This window comes from Pelecanus crispus, chromosome 6 (genome assembly GCF_030463565.1).
Source record: "Pelecanus crispus isolate bPelCri1 chromosome 6, bPelCri1.pri, whole genome shotgun sequence".
Classification (NCBI taxonomy): Eukaryota; Metazoa; Chordata; class Aves; order Pelecaniformes; family Pelecanidae; genus Pelecanus; species Pelecanus crispus.
This window is the reverse complement of record NC_134648.1, coordinates 716,828-736,296: the sequence shown is the minus strand read 5'-3', so window position 1 is coordinate 736,296 and position 19,469 is coordinate 716,828. Positions and strand designations below refer to the sequence as shown.

General features: G+C 59.9%; 1 protein-coding gene across 1 annotated transcript; it reads right to left on the bottom strand.

Moving 5' to 3' along the window:
- Positions 1 to 1,376: 1,376 nt before the first annotated feature.
- LOC104026257 (ras-related and estrogen-regulated growth inhibitor) lies at positions 1,377 to 14,982 on the bottom strand. Its single transcript, XM_075711909.1, has 4 exons — positions 14,886 to 14,982; positions 4,125 to 4,181; positions 2,529 to 2,602; positions 1,377 to 1,862 (listed from the first exon to the last, which is right to left on the bottom strand). Exons 1-4 carry the CDS (start codon positions 14,980 to 14,982, stop codon positions 1,377 to 1,379), a joined length of 714 nt encoding a protein of 237 aa, XP_075568024.1.
- Positions 14,983 to 19,469: the final 4,487 nt, after the last annotated feature.

Genomic DNA, 19,469 nt, shown 5'->3' with positions numbered 1-19,469 from the left:
CCCCGCGTTTTTGCTCGCGCTACGCTCAGCTGAGTCACAGGGCAAAGGCGTTAACAGGAGAAGCTGCCCTGGGAATGCTGTTCCTCTGGGATGGAGAAGCGTGGTCTTAGCCCAAGGTTTCAACGTGCATCAGAAGCGCGGTCTGTTTGATTTGCCCCTCCCCGGAGATGGGCCACCCCGAGCGAGATGGAGACATAAAATAAGGGGCAGACTCGGCGAAGGCAGAAACCCCAGCAAGCACCGAGCACACGGTGCCTTCAGCCCGAGATGGAGCAGCAGCATCTGCTGCCTTCGCTGCCCTTTGCCCAGGGTTTTATTTACAGTGTTATTAAAGGAGAGTGTCCCAAGGAGCCTGAAATGTTAAAAAATGGGGTTTCAGCAAAGCCAGGGATTAACAGGCTGTTTTCCCCCACTGTAAACAGAACTGGTTTGCTTTCAAACATGCCCTTGGTGCCAGCCGGTGAGCAGCCAGGGAGGGAGAAGAGCTCCAGCAGAGCTGGGGCCCCGCAGCTCCTCCAGAAGCTGGGGGACACGGGGGTCTGCCCCTCTGCAAGCCGCTTCGGTTCACAAACCCAGGGGAAAACCGGGATGGAAACGCAGCCCCGGGCTCCGCCAGCCGGATGCTGGTGGCTGCAGATGGGCAAACCGGCTGGCCTGGCTCTTCGGGGAGGGCCAGAGGAAAGGCAGAGGGGGACGCAGCCCTCCAACCCACACGGCCGGTGGGTCTGGGGGCACTGAGGGGTGGATGTGGGCAGCGACCACTCCCCCCGGAGCAACTGGAAAGGTTTTGAGCAGCCACCGCTAAACACAGGGGATTTTACCCCCCAGCAACACTGAGCAGCAGAAGCGACGGCCGTTTTCCCCGGGACAGGGATGGCTGGCGACGGCCCAGGAGCCGGCGCGACCCTCGGGGTCAGCCCAGCGTGGTGGGTGCACGCTTTGGGGCACAGACAGACCCAGCAAGCTTTCTTAGGGGAGCGGGAAAACCCATACGGACGCGTCTGTGCTGGGTCTGATCCCCGCTGAAACACTTCTGAGCCTGCAAGGGTTGACCCAACACCACTGAAACCACCATGAACAACCTTCACTACTGACTTCAGCCATGCAGGAGGAGGAAGAGGGAACAAAGGGGTAAGATGGATGAAGAACACCTTCCCTGCCGACGCAAAGCCCATTTGTAAAAACCTACGGGCTTTAAAAGGCTGTTGGGCCCCAATCCCGCCCTCCCCACCTCTTAACCTTCCCCTCCTGGGAGCCAGCGCAGCCCCACGAGCTGCCCCTCAACCCCGGGGCTGAAGCAGCGGGCGCCCTCGCAGCAGGATAGCCTGTCCCTCAGTCCCAGCTCTGCCGCCGCTCTTGCCTCGCACCGGGGACGCTCACTCGGGGATGTAGTCCCTGAAGGAGTTAAAGCTGAGGCTCCGGCCCGCCGAGTTCAAGGTGGAGCTGGCTTGCATCTTGGGGATCTTCTCCATCAGCTTCGACACTGTCCTCCTCTTGAAGGAGCCCGGGGAGAAATGCCCCTGCCTCATGAGCTCCTGGTAGAGGGTGTTGAACACTGCCACGGTCTCTTCATAGCTGTCCCGGGTGGAGATCTCGTAGAAAGGAAGCTTCAAGGCTTTGGAGAGGTTTTCGCCGTCCTCCGTGGACACCATCCTGTCGAACTGCAAGTCCTTCTTGTTGGCCACGATGACCACGGGGGGCTGGTCGCTCCCGCTGCTCCGCTTGGGGCTGGAGTGGATGTGGTTGATGAGGAAACACAACCGCATGACCTCGTCAAAGCTGCACCGGTCCGTCACTGAGTAGACCACAGCGAAGCCATCACCCCATTTGATCTTCTCCTCTATCTGAAGGGAATCCTCCTCCTGCCAGGGCAGACAAGCTCGTATTAACGCCAGAAGCCCCAACACCTCCTAAACACCAACGCTGCCGGCTGCAACCTAGAAAACCTCCCGGGGGGCCCGTCACCACCTCCCTGAAGGTTTTTAGCTCTGGGCTTGCACACAGCAGCGACGTGCAAAGCAACACAGGTAGCCAGGGCAGGAATTCGATGGGATGAGCAAAACGACAGATGGAGACGGCCATCAGCCCCATCCTGATGTGGACGAGGGGAGAGTTAGTGCCACCAAAGCGGGTGCGCAAAGGTAGGGCTGTTGCCAGGTGGGAAGCCAGCACAGGGCTCTCCATCGCCCACAATGCCAGTGCTTGGTGGCCCCTTCAACCCAGCACCCTCCTGCTCCCTTGACTTGTCTCCCTGCCATCAGGATGCTCCACCGGCGCAGGGAGCAGAGCTGCGTCGCACGCCGCTAAGGGGAACGGGGAAATATTTAGCTGAAGCCACACTGTAATTGACGCTAGAGAGACGTAAATTCTCCAAAACATCCTTCTTCCGAGATAAACACATCTTGATCAATATTTCGGATACAACAGATTAAAGCTGGTGGAAGGGCAGGGATCGCCTTCAACGGCAAGTCGCACTTCCACGATGGTATTTTCCAGGGTCAGCCCGCTATGAAACGGCGTGAGCTCACCTGTCCTGCCGTATCGAGGATCTCAAAGTGCACCATCTCCCCGTCGATGACGGCCATGTGCCTGTAAATCATTTCTGGAGGAGGACAGACAGAAAAAGGTGCGTGAGAGAAGCCCACGGGTAGCAAATGACAGCCCAGGTGGCCTCGATGCAAGCCATGCTGGAGAAGTAGATTTTCACCTCCTGCAACCTACAGCCCATGTGGTCTCCGTTTCAAGTCCACATCTTGAACTGGTCCTCAGCCTGCCTCCCCGTGCCCCGTGCCCATGGCATCGAGCCCAGCATCTCCGACGGGCAGCGGAGACCCCCAGCCAGCACCCAGCCAGCTTTCGCCTTGCTGGGAATAGAAGGGCAGCGGTGACCGAAGCGTTGGAGCAAAAAGGGGTCATGGAGTGATGCTTCTGCAAAGGAAGAGGGGCTCAGCAGGAGGGTATGAAAAGCTGGGTTTTGAAAAGCTTTGTTTTGAGACCCTGCTCATGCTCCTAACCCAGCCCTTTGCCCAGCCGGCGTTGAACTCCTGCTCCAAAGCAGCGGGGGAGCGGCTCCTTCCCAACCAAGCAATAAAAGCAGCTGCCAGGCGTGCATCTGGGCAGCTCTTCCAGCACAAAAACCGCTTCGAGCTTCACTAACATCATCAGGCAATAAAAACCAGCCGGTACTCTGCTTAGCAACTGCTCCGGGCACGGCGTGCTCGACAGGACGCCTCGCTCCGCGCAGACGGAGCACCTCGGTCACGCCAGGGTTTGTGTGCCACCGCACGCTGGGGCAGAAACCCTCTGGGCTTGGCCGTCTACGGGATAAACCAGGCACCTTCCCCTTCCTCCAACACAGGGAAGCACCAGGTACCCTCACCGCATGGTTCCTGTATTTTATCCCATCGTATGGAGCGAGCCCAACAGGAGGAAGAAGCAGCAGGCAGAGAGGAAAACCAAACTGCACTCCAGGGGGAAAAAAGCGTCGCTCACCATAACAAGCAAGGAGTGGGGATGTAAAGGACAGACGGGGCAACAGCAGGGCTGTTTTTCAAACCAAGCCTTTCCCTTGGGTCCCCTACGAACCAGCTGGGTTAGAGCAACACAGAGACTTCCTAAATTTCCCAGCCTGGCGGGTGACAGCAGGGGTTAGGCAGAAGGATACACAGCCAGCGACCGGTCATTTCTGGGATACTGTGGCAGGGACATGACTTCAGTGCCCAAAAAACCTCAAACCCAAATAAAAAAAAAAACCCTAGAAGACAGGAAAGCACTAGCCACTGCTCCAGTGGCTTAGATACCTCCTTCCCCTTAAAGCCACCTCCCAGCGAATTGCTCGAGGATGGCTAAGCACGCTGTGCTTCCTTGTGCAATGCCCATGACTCGCTCCAACAGATTTTGCCTTAAGAAAACAACAAAAAAGGAAAAAGGGATGCAAGAGCCAGGGAGGTGCCATGGTGGCTGGTGGCTCTGAGCGCTGCCAGTCTGGTCGAGGAGGAAGAGGAGTGAATACAGTGAGTTTGGGAGCAGAGGCGGCTCTGCCGGGAGCAGCGCTGGGTGCATCAGAGTCTCCAGGCTGAGCCAGCAGCAGCAGCAAAAGCCACAAGAAAAAGGACTTGACCTACCTAGGGTTGGGTCGTAGTCTCCAATGAATCTCCTGGTGATGAATCTTACGGTCAATGCTGTAAAAAAACCACAACAAACCCAGTTACGGTTGTCAGATCAAACTGCAGACAAACATCGGCTGATCGAGGCAGGAGGGATGGAGCAAAGACCTGCCCCAGCCGCACAGGACAGTGCCCGTGTGGGCACCAGGAGCAGACATCCCAGCAGCGATGCTGCAAACCCGGCCCCACGAGGACCAGGTTCTTGCAGGGTTGGGAGAAGTGTCTTCAAAGGCACCCAGACAGGCTGGGTCACTGCTGCGTGCTGGCCGGGGCTGCCCCATGATGACCGGAGAAGACAGTAAAGCAGCAAATTGCCAGATCTTGGTGACAAAAGGTGAGGGAAAGGATCACGGTTGCCCAGGTGGATGCCTTGGACCAAGATTGTTACAAGCCCTCTTTTCTCCCCCCCCAAGTCCTCGAATGACGGCGCAGCCCCGTGCAGGCTGTCCTCTACCTCACTCTGCCCGGTGTACAACGCGGGAAAAGCACGTCAGGATGGGCAGGAGCCCCCCCAGGCTGGGCGCTTGCACCTCACCTCTCCTACGCAGCCTAAAAAATTTCCAGAGCTTGTAGACATTGGGCATTTCAAAATAACCTCATTGCCGCCCCGGGAAAATGCTAGATGGCTTTTGCATGTTCTTTGCAAATATTTGCATCAAGGACCGAAACCCAGCAGGGACAGGATGCCCCAGGCAGAGGGAGGCTTCTGCCCAGCTCCATGAGCGCACACCAGGCACCTCTGCCCAAAGCTGCCTGCTCGCTGTCAGCAGCAAAGCACCCGTCGCGTCGAAGAAACGCAGCCCAGCGGCAATGGAAAGCACCGCCGGCCCCCCCCGACGTTGCCTAACCCAACCTCCCACCTTGCCAGAGCTCAGCAACCTCTCCTGCGCTGCTGCTGTCAGAAACGTCCTTCCAGGTCGCACGGACACGGCAGCTCAGGAGCCCCGAAAGCGGCAGCGGGAGGTGGTTGGGCTCCGCAGGAGGCGGGCAAGACCGCAGGCGTTTCACCGTGCTCGGCAGACGGCAGCAGGCAAAGCCCAGGCAGAGCCGCACCCCAGGAACGCACCCAGACGTGCAGGAGAAAGGCGGCTCCTCGCACGTGGAATTCACTTTCCTGCATGGTCTGGGTTGATAAATTGCATTTTCCGGCCTTGGTCCTGCAAAGATTTATGCGTGTGCTTAAGTTTTACGCTGGGTGAGCGATCCCCTCGGTGGCCTCCAGCCAAGCGCTGTCCAATGACAAACTCAACGTGGGGGCAAGTGGGTGCTGGGCCAGGCTCCCCCTCTATATCACCGGCGCTGACGGTGCAACTGCCTGGAGATGGGTCTCATGACTTTCAGCGCTGTTTGTTTAACCTGACCCGGGCACGCCGCACGGAGGAGGGAAGGCCGTTGGCACCACATCTCATGAAATTCATCAAAAAGCCGAAGTCGGAGGAACACAGGGCACGGCAAAGCGGGAGGTCCTCCTTATACGCCAGCCATGCATTGCAGCAAAACCAGCCCTGGAAAGGCACCCGGCAGCGTTAGGAGCCGGTGGAGCAAGAGCTGGGCAGATGCTCCAAGGAGCAGCCCTCCCCTGGGTGGACACGTCGCCTTCCTACCGTGCCTGCGCCTGGGAACGCACACCCCCAGCACGGGGACGCTGGGCACAAGCGGGGACCGGTGACTCTGCTTCAGCCTTGCGAGGAGTCCTGCTCCCCGGCAGCGCTCCGGCATGCAGGGCGACGAAGCAACCCCCCCGCCACAAAACCACCCCTGCCCCTTCCATCTGCTGGCGCAGCATCATCACGGAGATCGAACCCTTTGGCCTGCTTTGTCCTCCTTGCAAGGGCAAGGAAAGGCAGGAACAGCCGCAGCGCGGCCGTGTGGGCAATTAAATCTCTCTTATCCGATTACGCCATCTCCCTGCACCAGAGGCCGGGAGATGCGAAGCCCAAATTACACTCTAATGCTAGGCTGGGTGGAGGTCTGCTGACGCTGGAGGCTGGCCTGATAGCTCCATCAGACATGGCAAGGGCTTTCTGCTTGCTGGGGAAAAGTACTGCCTCTCATCATCCCTCTCGACCCAGCCAGGCTGAAGGAGACAGACCTCGGCTCCAGAGCAAGGGCTTGTTTGAGGTGGGCAAGCTCTCTGGGGACTGCAAAAAAAAAAAATCAGAGAGACTCCTATTTTTCTGTAAGGGGTAGCAAAAGCTTTGCCATTGTGCAAGGTCTCTAGAGGGGTATTTCTAGCAACGGGGACAGCAGACAGGGCTGAGGCTCAGCTGGAAAACGGCTAGGAACGGGAAACAGCAAAAAGCAAAGGCTTTCCAAGTAACAAAGCAATTTGGAGGTGCTAAAAATCCTGCTGGTCTGAACGGGGCGGGCAGGCGGCCAGAGCGTAGCTGTCACTCCTGCTAACAGAGCATCAAGCTTTGCTACGTGTCCCCGATGTGGCCAAAGGGCTGCAAAAATGCGTCCGTCCCTGCCCTGGTAAGCGCTGGGTTTTATCACAGTCTCCTGCTCCAGAGCCAGCAGACGGGGAAGCCTCCCCCGGCACCACAGCAGCCCCTGGGGCCACGGCAAGACCATCGCGGTCCCCGTGCCGGCACCCTGGATGGCACAGGATGGTGACAAGAGGAGACTGGCGCTCATGAAAATGGGCAGAAGCAGGTGAGACGCTACCAAGCCGCTGGTGAGACGCTACCAAGCCGCTGGTGAGACGCTACCAAGCCGTTGGTGAGATGCTACCAAGCCGTTGGTGAGATGCTACCAAGCCGCTGGTGAGACGCTACCAAGCCGCTGGTGAGACGCTACCAAGCTGCTGGTGAGACGCTACCAAGCCGCTGGTGAGACGCTACCAAGCCGCTGGTGAGACGCTACCAAGCCGCTGGTGAGACGCTACCAAGCCGCTGGTGAGATGCTACCAACCTGCTGGTGAGACGCTACCAACCTGCTGGTGAGACGCTACCAAGCCGCTGGTGAGATGCTACCAAGCTGCTGGTGAGACGCTACCAAGCCGTTGGTGAGACGCTACCAAGCCGCTGGTGAGATGCTACCAAGCTGCTGGTGAGACGCTACCAAGCTGCTGGTGAGACGCTACCAAGCCGCTGGTGAGACGCTACCAAGCCGTTGGTGAGATGCTACCAAGCCGCTGGTGAGATGCTACCAAGCCGCTGGTGAGACGCTACCAAGCCGCTGGTGAGACGCTACCAAGCCGTTGGTGAGACGCTACCAAGCCGTTGGTGAGATGCTACCAAGCTGCTGGTGAGATGCTACCAAGCCGCTGGTGAGACGCTACCAAGCCGTTGGTGAGATGCTACCAAGCCGTTGGTGAGATGCTACCAAGCCGCTGGTGAGACGCTACCAAGCCGTTGGTGAGATGCTACCAAGCCGTTGGTGAGACGCTACCAAGCCGCTGGTGAGACGCTACCAACCTGCTGGTGAGACGCTACCAAGCCGCTGGTGAGATGCTACCAAGCCGCTGGTGAGACGCTACCAAGCCGCTGGTGAGACGCTACCAAGCCGCTGGTGAGATGCTACCAAGCCGCTGGTGAGACACTACCAAGCTGCTGGTGAGACGCTACCAAGCCGCTGGTGAGACGCTACCAAGCCGTTGGTGAGATGCTACCAAGCCGCTGGTGAGATGCTACCAAGCCGCTGGTGAGACGCTACCAAGCCGCTGGTGAGACGCTACCAAGCCGTTGGTGAGATGCTACCAAGCCGTTGGTGAGATGCTACCAAGCCGCTGGTGAGACGCTACCAAGCCGCTGGTGAGATGCTACCAAGCCGTTGGTGAGACGCTACCAAGCCGTTGGTGAGATGCTACCAAGCCGCTGGTGAGATGCTACCAAGCTGCTGGTGAGACGCTACCAAGCCGCTGGTGAGACGCTACCAAGCCGTTGGTGAGATGCTACCAAGCCGCTGGTGAGATGCTACCAAGCCGCTGGTGAGACGCTACCAAGCCGCTGGTGAGACGCTACCAAGCCGTTGGTGAGATGCTACCAAGCCGTTGGTGAGATGCTACCAAGCCGCTGGTGAGACGCTACCAAGCCGCTGGTGAGATGCTACCAAGCCGTTGGTGAGACGCTACCAAGCCGTTGGTGAGATGCTACCAAGCCGCTGGTGAGATGCTACCAAGCTGCTGGTGAGACGCTACCAAGCCGCTGGTGAGATGCTACCAAGCCGCTGGTGAGATGCTACCAAGCCGCTGGTGAGACGCTACCAAGCCGTTGGTGAGATGCTACCAAGCCGTTGGTGAGACGCTACCAAGCCGTTGGTGAGATGCTACCAAGCCGTTGGTGAGACGCTACCAAGCCGCTGGTGAGACGCTACCAACCTGCTGGTGAGACGCTACCAAGCCGCTGGTGAGATGCTACCAAGCCGCTGGTGAGACGCTACCAAGCCGCTGGTGAGACGCTACCAAGCCGCTGGTGAGACGCTACCAAGCCGTTGGTGAGATGCTACCAAGCCGCTGGTGAGATGCTACCAAGCCGCTGGTGAGACGCTACCAAGCCGTTGGTGAGATGCTACCAAGCCGCTGGTGAGACGCTACCAAGCCGTTGGTGAGATGCTACCAAGCCGCTGGTGAGATGCTACCAAGCTGTTGGTGAGATGCTACCAAGCCGTTGGTGAGACGCTACCAAGCCGCTGGTGAGACGCTACCAAGCCGTTGGTGAGATGCTACCAAGCCGCTGGTGAGATGCTACCAAGCCGCTGGTGAGACGCTACCAAGCCGTTGGTGAGACGCTACCAAGCCGTTGGTGAGATGCTACCAAGCCGTTGGTGAGACGCTACCAAGCCGCTGGTGAGACGCTACCAAGCCGCTGGTGAGACGCTACCAAGCCGTTGGTGAGACGCTACCAAGCCGCTGGTGAGACGCTACCAACCTGCTGGTGAGACGCTACCAAGCCGCTGGTGAGATGCTACCAAGCCGCTGGTGAGATGCTACCAAGCCGCTGGTGAGATGCTACCAAGCCGGCTTCATTTCAGGAAGAGTGCGGCGAGGCCAGCAGCATCCCAAGGGCGGATGCAGGAACACAGCGCTGAAGAGCTGGCCGGAGATGTTTTTTTGCTTTTTACTTGACTTGTCACAAGCCGACACACTTTTCACTTGACTTGTCACACCCGCAGCTTCAAGCACCCCACCGAAAAGCCCCGGGAGAGCTGTGGGGAGGCCGTGATGCTCAGGCTGAAGGGGAGATACTGGAGAGGCGAGGAGGAGCGGGTGGCGCTTGGCTGCCGTCGATTTACGCGCAGTAAACTTGCCTCCAAGGCAATGCCCGGGGCTCATGCAAGAGAACTCCTTTCCCTGGCAAGGGAAAACCACGGCTCGGAGCCTACGATTGCAGAGCCAGTGGTCGCTCCTGGACTTTCGCAGGGAAGGAGGAACGACAGCAAAGCCGAGGTGCTGCTCAGCCACGCACAGAGCGAGGGCATGACGTACGGAGCCCGCGGCGGCTCGCTAAAACGGGTCGTCTCGTCCAGGATGGGATAATTACTGGGTGGCGGTGATTTGGCAGAGACCGGCGGCCCTGCAGAGGCGGCGGCTGCGGTGGAGTCTGCGCTGTCGAGGCTGCGGTTTGCAGCTCAGCTCGGACCAAGGAGAAACTCCGCAGCTCCGGCCGCCGGGGGATAATTCGGGAGCAGCCCTGTAATGGCAGTGCGACGGGAACCCGGCTCTGGGTCGTGGAGCTGAAAAAGCAACGCAGCAAATGCAATGGGAGGTTCAAAGGTTGCACCTCCTCTGCTCAGAAAACGTCAAAGGAAGCGGTGCAGGATCCCGTCCCTGAAACTCCCTGGCACTGGAGGAGCTGTCGCATCAGCGGGAGAGGCGACCAGTCTTGAAAAGAGATCGCCGCAGGTGAGCAACTGCATCTCCTGAGGTCCCTTCTGCTGGCGAGGGACCCCCCGGCCAAGCCCAAAGGCTTATTTTTCCACGCACCTTCACCTCCGTCCCACCCTCCGGAATATCCTTCCGCAGGGAATTGCCTTTAGGATGCAACAGGGTGGACTTGGAAAGCACTAGCATCTCCGAAAGCAGCTCTTGCAGAGCGAGCGAGCTTTCCTCTTGCCCTCAGATCTTCCCCACAGAGCTGCGTTTCAGGGAGAAAAGTCGGCAGCAGCGCCAGCACCCTCTCAGCTGTTGCTTCAGAAACGCCTTGCTCTTTGCGTTGGAAAGACTGAGGCAACGCAACGGATCTTCACGCTCGGTCCTCGAGGCCTAAGTGAATTCAAGCGACCTTCCAGACTGCCTGGGCGCTCTGGAGCCGATCCACGTGCCTGATGCTGTGGATACAGCAGCTCAAAGCAAAACCCTCCACGTCGGTTTTGTATATAATATCTTTCCAACACAGCTGCTTCGAAAATGCACCGTCGATGCCTGGGTGTGATTTTCTGGCGCAGAGAAACCTGTGGTTCGGAGGCTGAAGGGAGCACAGGAGCACGGCTAATGGAAGAGATGATTAAGCCCGTCGAGGTGTTAATGACGGTAATGGGTACGGACAGGCTGTGCAGGGACGGGAGCAAAAGGCAACCGAGAGGCTGAGAGCTGGCTTGGAAAGGCAACAGGAGCGGAAAGTGAGATTGGTGGAAAATGAGCGGGAACGGGCGGAAAAAACCCAGCGAGAGCAAAGCAGGAGTGCAGAGCCCAGGAGGGACAGCATGGAGAAGCTGCGGACCAGGCATCAGCGCAGCAGGGGGAAGGAAACAGAGCCGGAGTGCGAAGGGAGAATAAACCTCACCAAAGCCAGGCTGCGGTACTAAACCCCCTCAAAAACACAAGCTGCTGCTGGAAAGCTAACACCAAGCAGGACCGACGCGCTCCCGCACCGAGCTTGCTCTCCCCGTGCAAATCCAGGGGCAGTTTGTCCCAGCTGGCCATCGGCAAACGTTCCCCGCGCCTTGCCCCCGCAGACCCACGCCGTGCCGGTCAGGATCTGCGCGTTTGCCCCGGGAATGTGGCTTCCCACCTGAGCCAGGCTTTCCGCTTCTTCAGCCCCGGCATCTCTGCCCCAAGCAGCTTCTCCTGCCCGGCTCCTGCCTGCGGGATTCAGCACCCTCTCACCTTCCGAGCCGCCTCTGGGCTTCAGACCCTGCCCGTCGGAGAGGGGATTTGATGGAAGAAGCACATAATTGAGCAAGACTGCTCTGGGGAGACGACCAAGGATCCCGCGGGAGGCGTGCACCAGCATCTTCAAAGAGGCAACCAAATTCTCAGGGGGAGAGCGAGACAAGCCGGGCTCGATTTCTAGAAAGCACCTGATTCCGTGTCATGCGTTAGGCAGCGACCCAAAGCCGGAGCGCACGGTGTTGTATGAGAAGAGGAGCCAATTAAATTGATTAAAAATTGGCTGGAGCGCAAGAACACAAGCGAAGCTGCCAATCGGAAGAAGTGGGTGCAGGCAGAGAGGCGTCAGCACATCCACGCAGCCTTATAAGGATTTTTTTTTTTTTTTTTTTCCCCATCTTGAATGTAAGTAACCTCAGAAAGGGCTCTCCTCGGAGAGCCCCAAAGCTGAAGGGGTTAATTTTTATATTCCGTTTGGTCCCTAGGAATGACCAGGGGATGGTTCGATGCGCAATGACCCCGCTGCTGCGGGGACCGGCTGGGTGCCTCCAGGATCGCCTCGAGCCCCACGCGCCCGCGTGCTGCTCTGTTTATGCTGCTGCATAGCACATCTCTCTTGCTTGCAGCACCGATTCATCTTGGGTCCGTGTTTTGTAAGCAGAGCTTTCCTCTGAACTCCGGCAAAGTTTACGCTGGCTAGCATCAACAGCAGAAGACAGAAGATAACGCAAGCTCTGGCCGGGCTGGGTTCACAGCCGCCCGCAGGTGATTTACACAGCCCCGGCCAAAATCTATAAATTGCCAGCGGGGTTCAGCCACGGGTCTGCACCCCAGCCCATCCCCACTCGGAGGAGCTGGGACCTCGGATCACCGGATCTTGAAGATTTCCAAACTGCTCCAAAGAATCAAACTCTTCTGCTGTGAGCTGATGGGTTTTTTCCTCCCTTTTGCAGCTGTCTGGATTTTAATTGCCTTTTTGACTGATTACCCCCAGCTCTCCCAGCCTGGCCTCTGCCTCCCAAAGGGGTGGGTGCCAGCAGCCCGCCCGGGGGGCTCCGGCACGGGCTCCACACACGGCGTGCCAGGACCGGGAGCCCGGCAGCTCAGGGATGGCTTCGGATGAAACCCGCCTTCGCCCTCCCCTGCTTCCCCTCCCCAAAATGGGGGATGCCCACGCATCGCACCCCTTCCTCCCGACCCACCTGTCTCTCCCCACCCTGGGGAGCAGCAGCCCGTCCTCCCCAGCCCCGCGGGAGCTCCAGCGATGATGCCGACGCTTCTGACTCCTTCCTCACGCCCCGCGCGCCGTGTCGCCCGGGCCAGACGCTCGCGGTCCATTACCCGGGGTGCCACCGCCCCGTCGCCCACGGGAAAGCCCTTAGAGGCTTCCTGGCCCCCAGCTCCGTCGGGCACGGGGGCTCGCAGGCCGCAGGAGCCGGGCACAGCGCCCAGCGCAGGTGGCACGCCACACCTTTGCCGGAGAGGGCGTGCAGGACAGCACGCAGGGGGACGGGGACAGACCTGCGCCAGGGTGGCTGCCAGCCCGCGGGGCATCGCGTGCCCGCCATTCCCGGGGGCTGCTCCTGGTTCCTGGCACGCTCCGCTGCACAAGCCGGGTATCGGTTGCGTCCCTCTGCCCCGATTTCATGGCCTGCCTTAGCATCGCAGCCCGAGAGGATGGCAAAAAAGCGCCGCTGAAGGGCACGAAGGCTGCAGGCGCCCGGGGAGCTGAGCGGACACGGGGCAGAGCCCACAGCTCGGCCCCGCACCATGCCCAGCCGTGCCGCAGCAGCCAGCGAGGAGGGTGCCGGGGCCGAAGCCGGCTGGAGGAACCTTTAAAGACCCTCGGCGTGAGCCAACCCTATGGAGGAGGCACAAGGGCCTCCCGCTCATCTGCAGGAGGGGCCCAAAAGCTCCCAGACACCCGCTCCGCGCCGGATGGGATCAACGCCAGCCAGGGAAGCGCGTCCGTGCAGGCCGGGGTGGGGGGCGAGCCAAAGCGCTTGGTACGCTGCGTACAGCCCTCGCTCGCGGCTCCATCTGCTCGCAGGGACTTCGAGGCCAAACGCCGCACACGGACCCCCCCCCGCCGTGCTCTGCGTGTGCCCGGAGCCGAGCCCCGCTCCCCTGCTCCCGCTCCCCGGCGCTGGGCGAACCGAGAGCTGGGAGTCGCACCCTTGAATTTAATCACGGAAATCGTGATTTTTCGCTAACGCCGGGCAAGGGGAACTCGCCGGCCAGCGCGGCGAGAGGCTCGCCGCTTACTGTATATGGAAGCGCAACTTCAGCAGCACCGACGGCCAAAGCCGCTGGCCGCGAGCCAGGCAGAGGTGCCGCCGCTGCGGAGTATTTAAAGGTTATGCTTTTGCCGGAGCGGCGAGCCCGGCGGGACGTCGCCCCGTCCCCAGGGACACGGCAGCCCCGGCCGTGTCCCCTCCCCGAGCTCTGCGTGGATCGCTGCTCCCCAGCAATAAAAGCGATGCAGAGCCGTGCGGACGCGCACCTTTCCTCGCCGGCGGCCGGCACCTCGCGGCCCCGCTCCTGGCGCGCTGGACGCTGCGCAGGGACGGAGCGGAGGACGCCTTCGCCCGTGGGTGCTCGCGGTCCGGGACAGAGGAGCGGGAAGGGGTGGAAGGATGATCCCCGGGCGGGAGCGGGGTGAAGGAGAGCGCCCAGGTGCTGCCGGCTCAGCATCCCAAATCCCCACGCCGGCAGCCGCAGATGGAGAGCGCTGGGCAAAGTGCAGGGAAAGGGAGTTTTCCTCGAGGAAAAGTAAACCCAGCGCTGTAACGCGAGGCTCGGCAAACCCCGCTCCCTTTGCTAAAAACGAGCGGCAAACCCCGAGTACCCGGTAAAGCACAAAGCTGAGCTCGGCTGCCGGTCCCCAAAGCTGCGCTGCACCCTGAGCCGCAGCCCTGGGCTCGCTGCGCAGCCGGGGACCCCTCTGGCTCGGGAGCCCCCTTGGGACGAGCCCCTGGCTGCCCAGCGCCCGCCGCCAGAGCTCCAGGGGAGGGGGACCCGGTGCCCTTGACCATGAGGGCTCGGGGGCCGCAGCCGCCCCGGAGAAGCTGCTTCCCCATCCCGGCTTCCTGAGGCTGCTGGAGCCCCGGGGGCTCGACCCCTCTTCCCGGGGAAGGAGACCCGGGGGCGCGGGGGGATGCGGAGGGATGCGGGGGGATGACCGGGGGTTGCCAGGGGAGGCAGGGGGGATGCCGGGGGATAATGGGGGGATGCCGGGGGATAATGGGGGGATGCCAGGGGCGTGCGGGGCGATGCTAGAGGATAACGGGGGGATGCCAGGGGCGTGTGGGGGGATGCCAGGGCATGACCAGGAGTTGCCCAGGGATGCCGGGGGGATGCCCGGGGATGCGGGGGGATGCCGGGGCACGACCGGGGGTTCCCCAGGGATGCCGGGGGAATACGGGGGGATGCCCGGGGATACGGGGGGATGCCGGGGGCGTGCGGGGGGGATGCCGGGGCATGACCGGGGGTTCCCCAGGGATGCCGGGGAGATACGGGGGGATGCCGGGGGCGTGCGGGGGGGATGCTGGGCATGACCGGGGGTTCCCCAGGGATGCCGGGGGATGTGGGGGGATGCCCGGGGATGCGGGGGGGATGCCGGGGCATGACCGGGGGTTCCCCAGGGATGCCGGGGAGCCCCGTCCTACCTGTCTTGCCCACGGCGCTCTGCCCCAGCACGACGAGGCGCAGGGTGCGGGCCGGGCTGAGGCTGACGGAGCGGCGCAGGGGCCGCGGGAAGCTCATACCGGGGCCGGGGCTCCGCCGGGCTCCGCCGGGCTCCGCCGCTCCCCGCTCCGCCGGGCGCTGCACCGCGGGCTCCGCCCCGAGGGCCGGGCCGGGCTCAGCCCCTGGGCTCGGTGCAGGCGGTCCCCGGCTGCTGCCCACCTCCTCCTCCTCTTCCTCCTCCTCCTCCTCCCCCCCCGCGGTGCTGCCCCCCGGGCCAGGCCGCCCCCGCAGCCCCCACCTCGTCCCGGGGCAGGGGGGTGCTGCGGGCTTCGCGCCTCAGTTTCCCCGCACGCAAGCAGCTCCGGGAGGCTCTCGCTGGGACCCTTCCCCAAACAGAAGGCAGCTGCTGGCCTGGCGCTGCTCGCCTGGAAGGGGGCACTTGGGGCCGTGGTTTAGGGGGCACGGGGGTGTTGGGTTGATGGTTGGACTGAGGATCTTAGAGATCCTTTCCAACCTTAGTGATTCCTGGTTTTACTTTCATTAAAAATAATCCAGCCATGAAGGCAGGAAACCTGAAATTGCTACTCTGCCCTTAATTGGTTTAGATTGGACTTGGCAGTGTAGGTTAATGGTTGGACTGGATGATCTCAAAGGTCTTTTCCAAAGGTCTTTTCCAACCTAAACGATTCTGTGATTCTATAAAGTGGGGGAAGAGCAGAAGCAAGGTGCAACACCCCCCAGACGGGGAAACACAGCCAGGGTGCTGCCTCCCCCCCCCAAATCCCCGCAGGAACACACGACTTCATCTTAGGCCACTTCTGCGTGTGCGACAGGTTAATAAAGACAGGTTGGCTTAGCCCCCTTCCCTTCCCCGCGGCCCACCTCGCAGGTGCAGCGTGGTCCCCACCAAACTCAGCTGGGCATCCTAGCTTGCCTGGCACGGCCGGGTGCTAGCGCAGCGCCCAGCCCTCGCCTCGACCACGAGCAAGGTAAGGAGCGAATCCTGGCTCCGCACAAATCAGCGACTAAATCCCCATGGATACCAAAGAGCTAAGACTTCGCACCAGGCCTGGAACTGAACTTTGCGTGCGCTTTGGTGCAGCAGCACTGCCAGGCTGTTCAGTAACGGCGTAAGGGTGTACCCAAGGGCAAAGGGTTCTGCGTGCGTGTGTATATACAAGCGTGGGCACAGGTAACGTGTAACTGCTCAGAGCAGCAGCCGGAGCGGGCATGGACGTGTGTTGTGGGTGCACGGAGTGCTGGGAAGAAGGGAAAAGGCCGGCAACATCGTGGCTGTCTTCAGCAAACTCCGGGACGCAGCTTGCCCAACGACACCAGCGCTGCGAGCTCCAGGAGAACAGACCTGAGCAAGGGCGCGGAGCAGTCAAATGCCTGCGCTAGCGATTCGGTCTCTTTTCCGAAGGCTTTAGTCATTTCTCTGGCACGGGGATCTCTCCGCCTGACCATCTCAGGTGACTTTGCTTGCAACAGAGCACAGACTGTCCATGCCGCCTTGGACGGTGCTCAAGGTAACATGAAACCCACTCGATATTTATAGACCGTTATCATAGCGCGGAAAGCAAACATCGCCGATGCCTACAGGAGACATCAGCGCACAACCGGCGCCTGAGCGGGCATCTCACCTTGAACGGGGAGAAGGGTTATCTAAAGCATCGCTGCCGCAACGGGAGAGCCGTGGTTGTTAATGCTGCCGGGGCAAAGCTCTGGCTGCAGAGAGGGGCCCTGGGGCAGCCAGGGACTGTCCTGGGGGAGCCCGGGGGGGTCTCCTTGGAGAGCAAGCAGACCTCACCCAGAAATTCATCTTGCCATCGCAAGCTGGCGTGCGCTTCCCCGCGTGCGTCTTTCCGTGCATCAGCCACCCGCGACAACCGTGTTCCTGCACCGCTTCTCCAAAGCTGACGAGAGACACGTTCACGGCTTGACTACATCTGGAGCCCAGAAGACAACAGCAAGAGCAATAAACCTCAGATTTCAGGACAAAAGCTGATTCCCAGCTGGGGAAGAGGGGGGGTGTCAAGAAAAAGAAGTCTCTGTTATGTTCCTTTCCTATTTTTAGCCCGATTTCCTAAGGAAATGAGATGTCTGCAATCAACTGCTCTGTCTTCTTCAATACCATTTCTGAATGCATTGCCCAATTTCAGCCAAATCTGACAGCGAGGGAGAAGCCGCAAAGAAAATTCTTTGCCTGCAAGTTTCGTGACAAAACAAAGTGGTCGAATTTCATGGAAGATCAACCCTTGCACTTTGGAAGGCAGGAACTGGCCGGCAGGTTCCTGCGGGGAGGAATCCAGAATAACTATCTCCACTGCTCCCGGGGGCTGTTCAGACCCCTCTCGCACGGAGCCCCTGGCAGCAGGGGCGTGCTGCCCTCGCCTTGCGCTAAGGCGATTAGCACCGCAGCCTTGCTGTGCCGCGCTGGAAGCCGAGCAGTCCCAACCTACACATCTCGACCTGCCTTAACTTGGCAGGATTTGCAGGGATGCGGGAACAAATGTACAAGGATGGACTTAAAATTGAAGCGCAGCGTCTGCGTAGCTGCACTCACCTGCCAGCCCTGCCACAGACTTCCAGTATCACCTTGGGAAAATCACGTCGCCTGCCCCTCGCCTGCTGCAAATCCGAGCCACTGCCACTCATGGCCTCGCCGCGGTAGCCCCTCAGTTCGCACACACATCTCCGTCGGGAGGGGAGGGATGCACGTGCCGACACGGACGAGCGGCCCTGAGCCTGCAGCGTGGGCTCTGCTTGTAAAGGAGGGCTGCCGTACTTCCCCGTATCGCACTCAGCCCGCTGCCTCGCGGCGATTTCTCTCAGTTCTGCCCTTTCTCCTCCCTTTGCAAGCGTGCGCATCCTGCTGAGCTCTGTGAGCTGGAGCGAGGAACGGAGCCCCGATGTTCAGGGAAATGCATCTCTCCCACGCCGATGGCAGAGAACGAGCCACCGGCTGGCTCAGCCCAAGACGGGCGGCATGCCAGAGGGTTTTCGGCTGGGAAACTGAAAAGTCGGTCATCTTGCCACCATCGCGCCTGGTGCGAGGGAGCAAGGCTACGTAGCACAGCTCCTGTGCTTGCGTGCCCTGGGTAAAGTCCGTACCTATTTTGGCCTGGGCTCATCCCAACTTGCGGTAAATGCATCCAGGAGCCGCCTCACCTCTGGCAGGCGCTTACAGCTCACCTCTGCTTCTGGCAGGAGACTAGGTTAACTCCACTCTTAGCTGCGCTGAGCTTAGCTGAGGTGCCCCTAGCCGCTAGGCGGGTTGAGGCCAGGTCCTTGCTCCTCCATCGGCTCTGCTCTTAAACCAGGTCTAAGAAATTTCCGTGCCCCAGGCTGGCGTTCAGTGAGCTGCCCCGATGCAAGGTGTTGGCCAACCATCTTCGCATGCACCCTTCCTTAGGGAATAAAACAGCAGAAAACCGATATAACAGCTCTGCTAGATGAGGTCTACTGATAGACACTAATATCCAAGCACAAAGTCTGCAAGAGGTTACCCTTTCCAATCTATTTTTTTTTTCTAACAAATTGGAATCAATGAGCTCTCATTAGCTGTGTTGCATCACATCCCTGCAACATTTTGCAGAGCCAGTCCTGGATTTGTCACGGCTTCAGCTCTCTGACTAGTGACGGATTTGTAGCTCTCGTTGTGCCACCATGTCGTGGGTAGGACCGAAGCTGAGCCCCAGCACCGCGTTCAGCCGAAACAGCCTGAGAACGTCAGGGAGAACAAGCCAGCAGAGCCCGGCTGAGACACTGGAGCTCACCTCCCTCTTCCTCAAAAAAAAAAAAACCCAAACCCCGTGGTCACAGAGTCATTTCCAGTTGCACATATTCAGAGCATCAAAAAACCCCAAACCCCCAACCTTCCCCCCTGCAGAGCTGTTCCACTGAGAGGCCTTCTCAGCAATGGCAGAGAAAACGATGCTGCCTCGTCTTTTTCTTCCAGTGCTAAGGAAAAAGACAGAAAATCTACCCTCGAGGAAAATCTAAATGGCCCTGCTACGAGGTCTAGCAAGTGACGAGATGCCAGGCTGGGCTTTGGGACTCTTTCAACAGGCCTTTTAGACTGGTCTCAGTCCTTCGCAAGCGAGCATCCTCCTTTGCCCGCCCAGGTCCCCTCTTTGGTCAGTTTTGATCAGCCATGGCACAGTTAAGCATTTCAAAGACACTACATAGCCCAAGGAGGCTTCATGGAAGTGGACTGAAGGCAGGGAAGGCTCAGCCTTACCCTCCACAGAAGAAACCATACAGGAGATTCACGGCAGGTGCTCTCAGCACGGAGAAGGCATCTTTCAGCTCTGGGGCGACCTCATGCAAAGCCCATCAAGCTCAAGAAACAGAGCCCTAGGCTACAACCGATCTTTTGTCCTTTGACCCTCACTGGCCTCCTTCTCTAGACTTCTAAAGGCTCTTGCTGGAGAGCACTACGGCACACCTAGACACTTGCCCACGCACCCAAGGGCAGCTCCCACCAAACCAGCTCTGCGATGCAGAAGTGTTATTGAGACGCAGAGTGCTGTTCTTGCAGCAGAGCCCACAGAGGAGGCGTG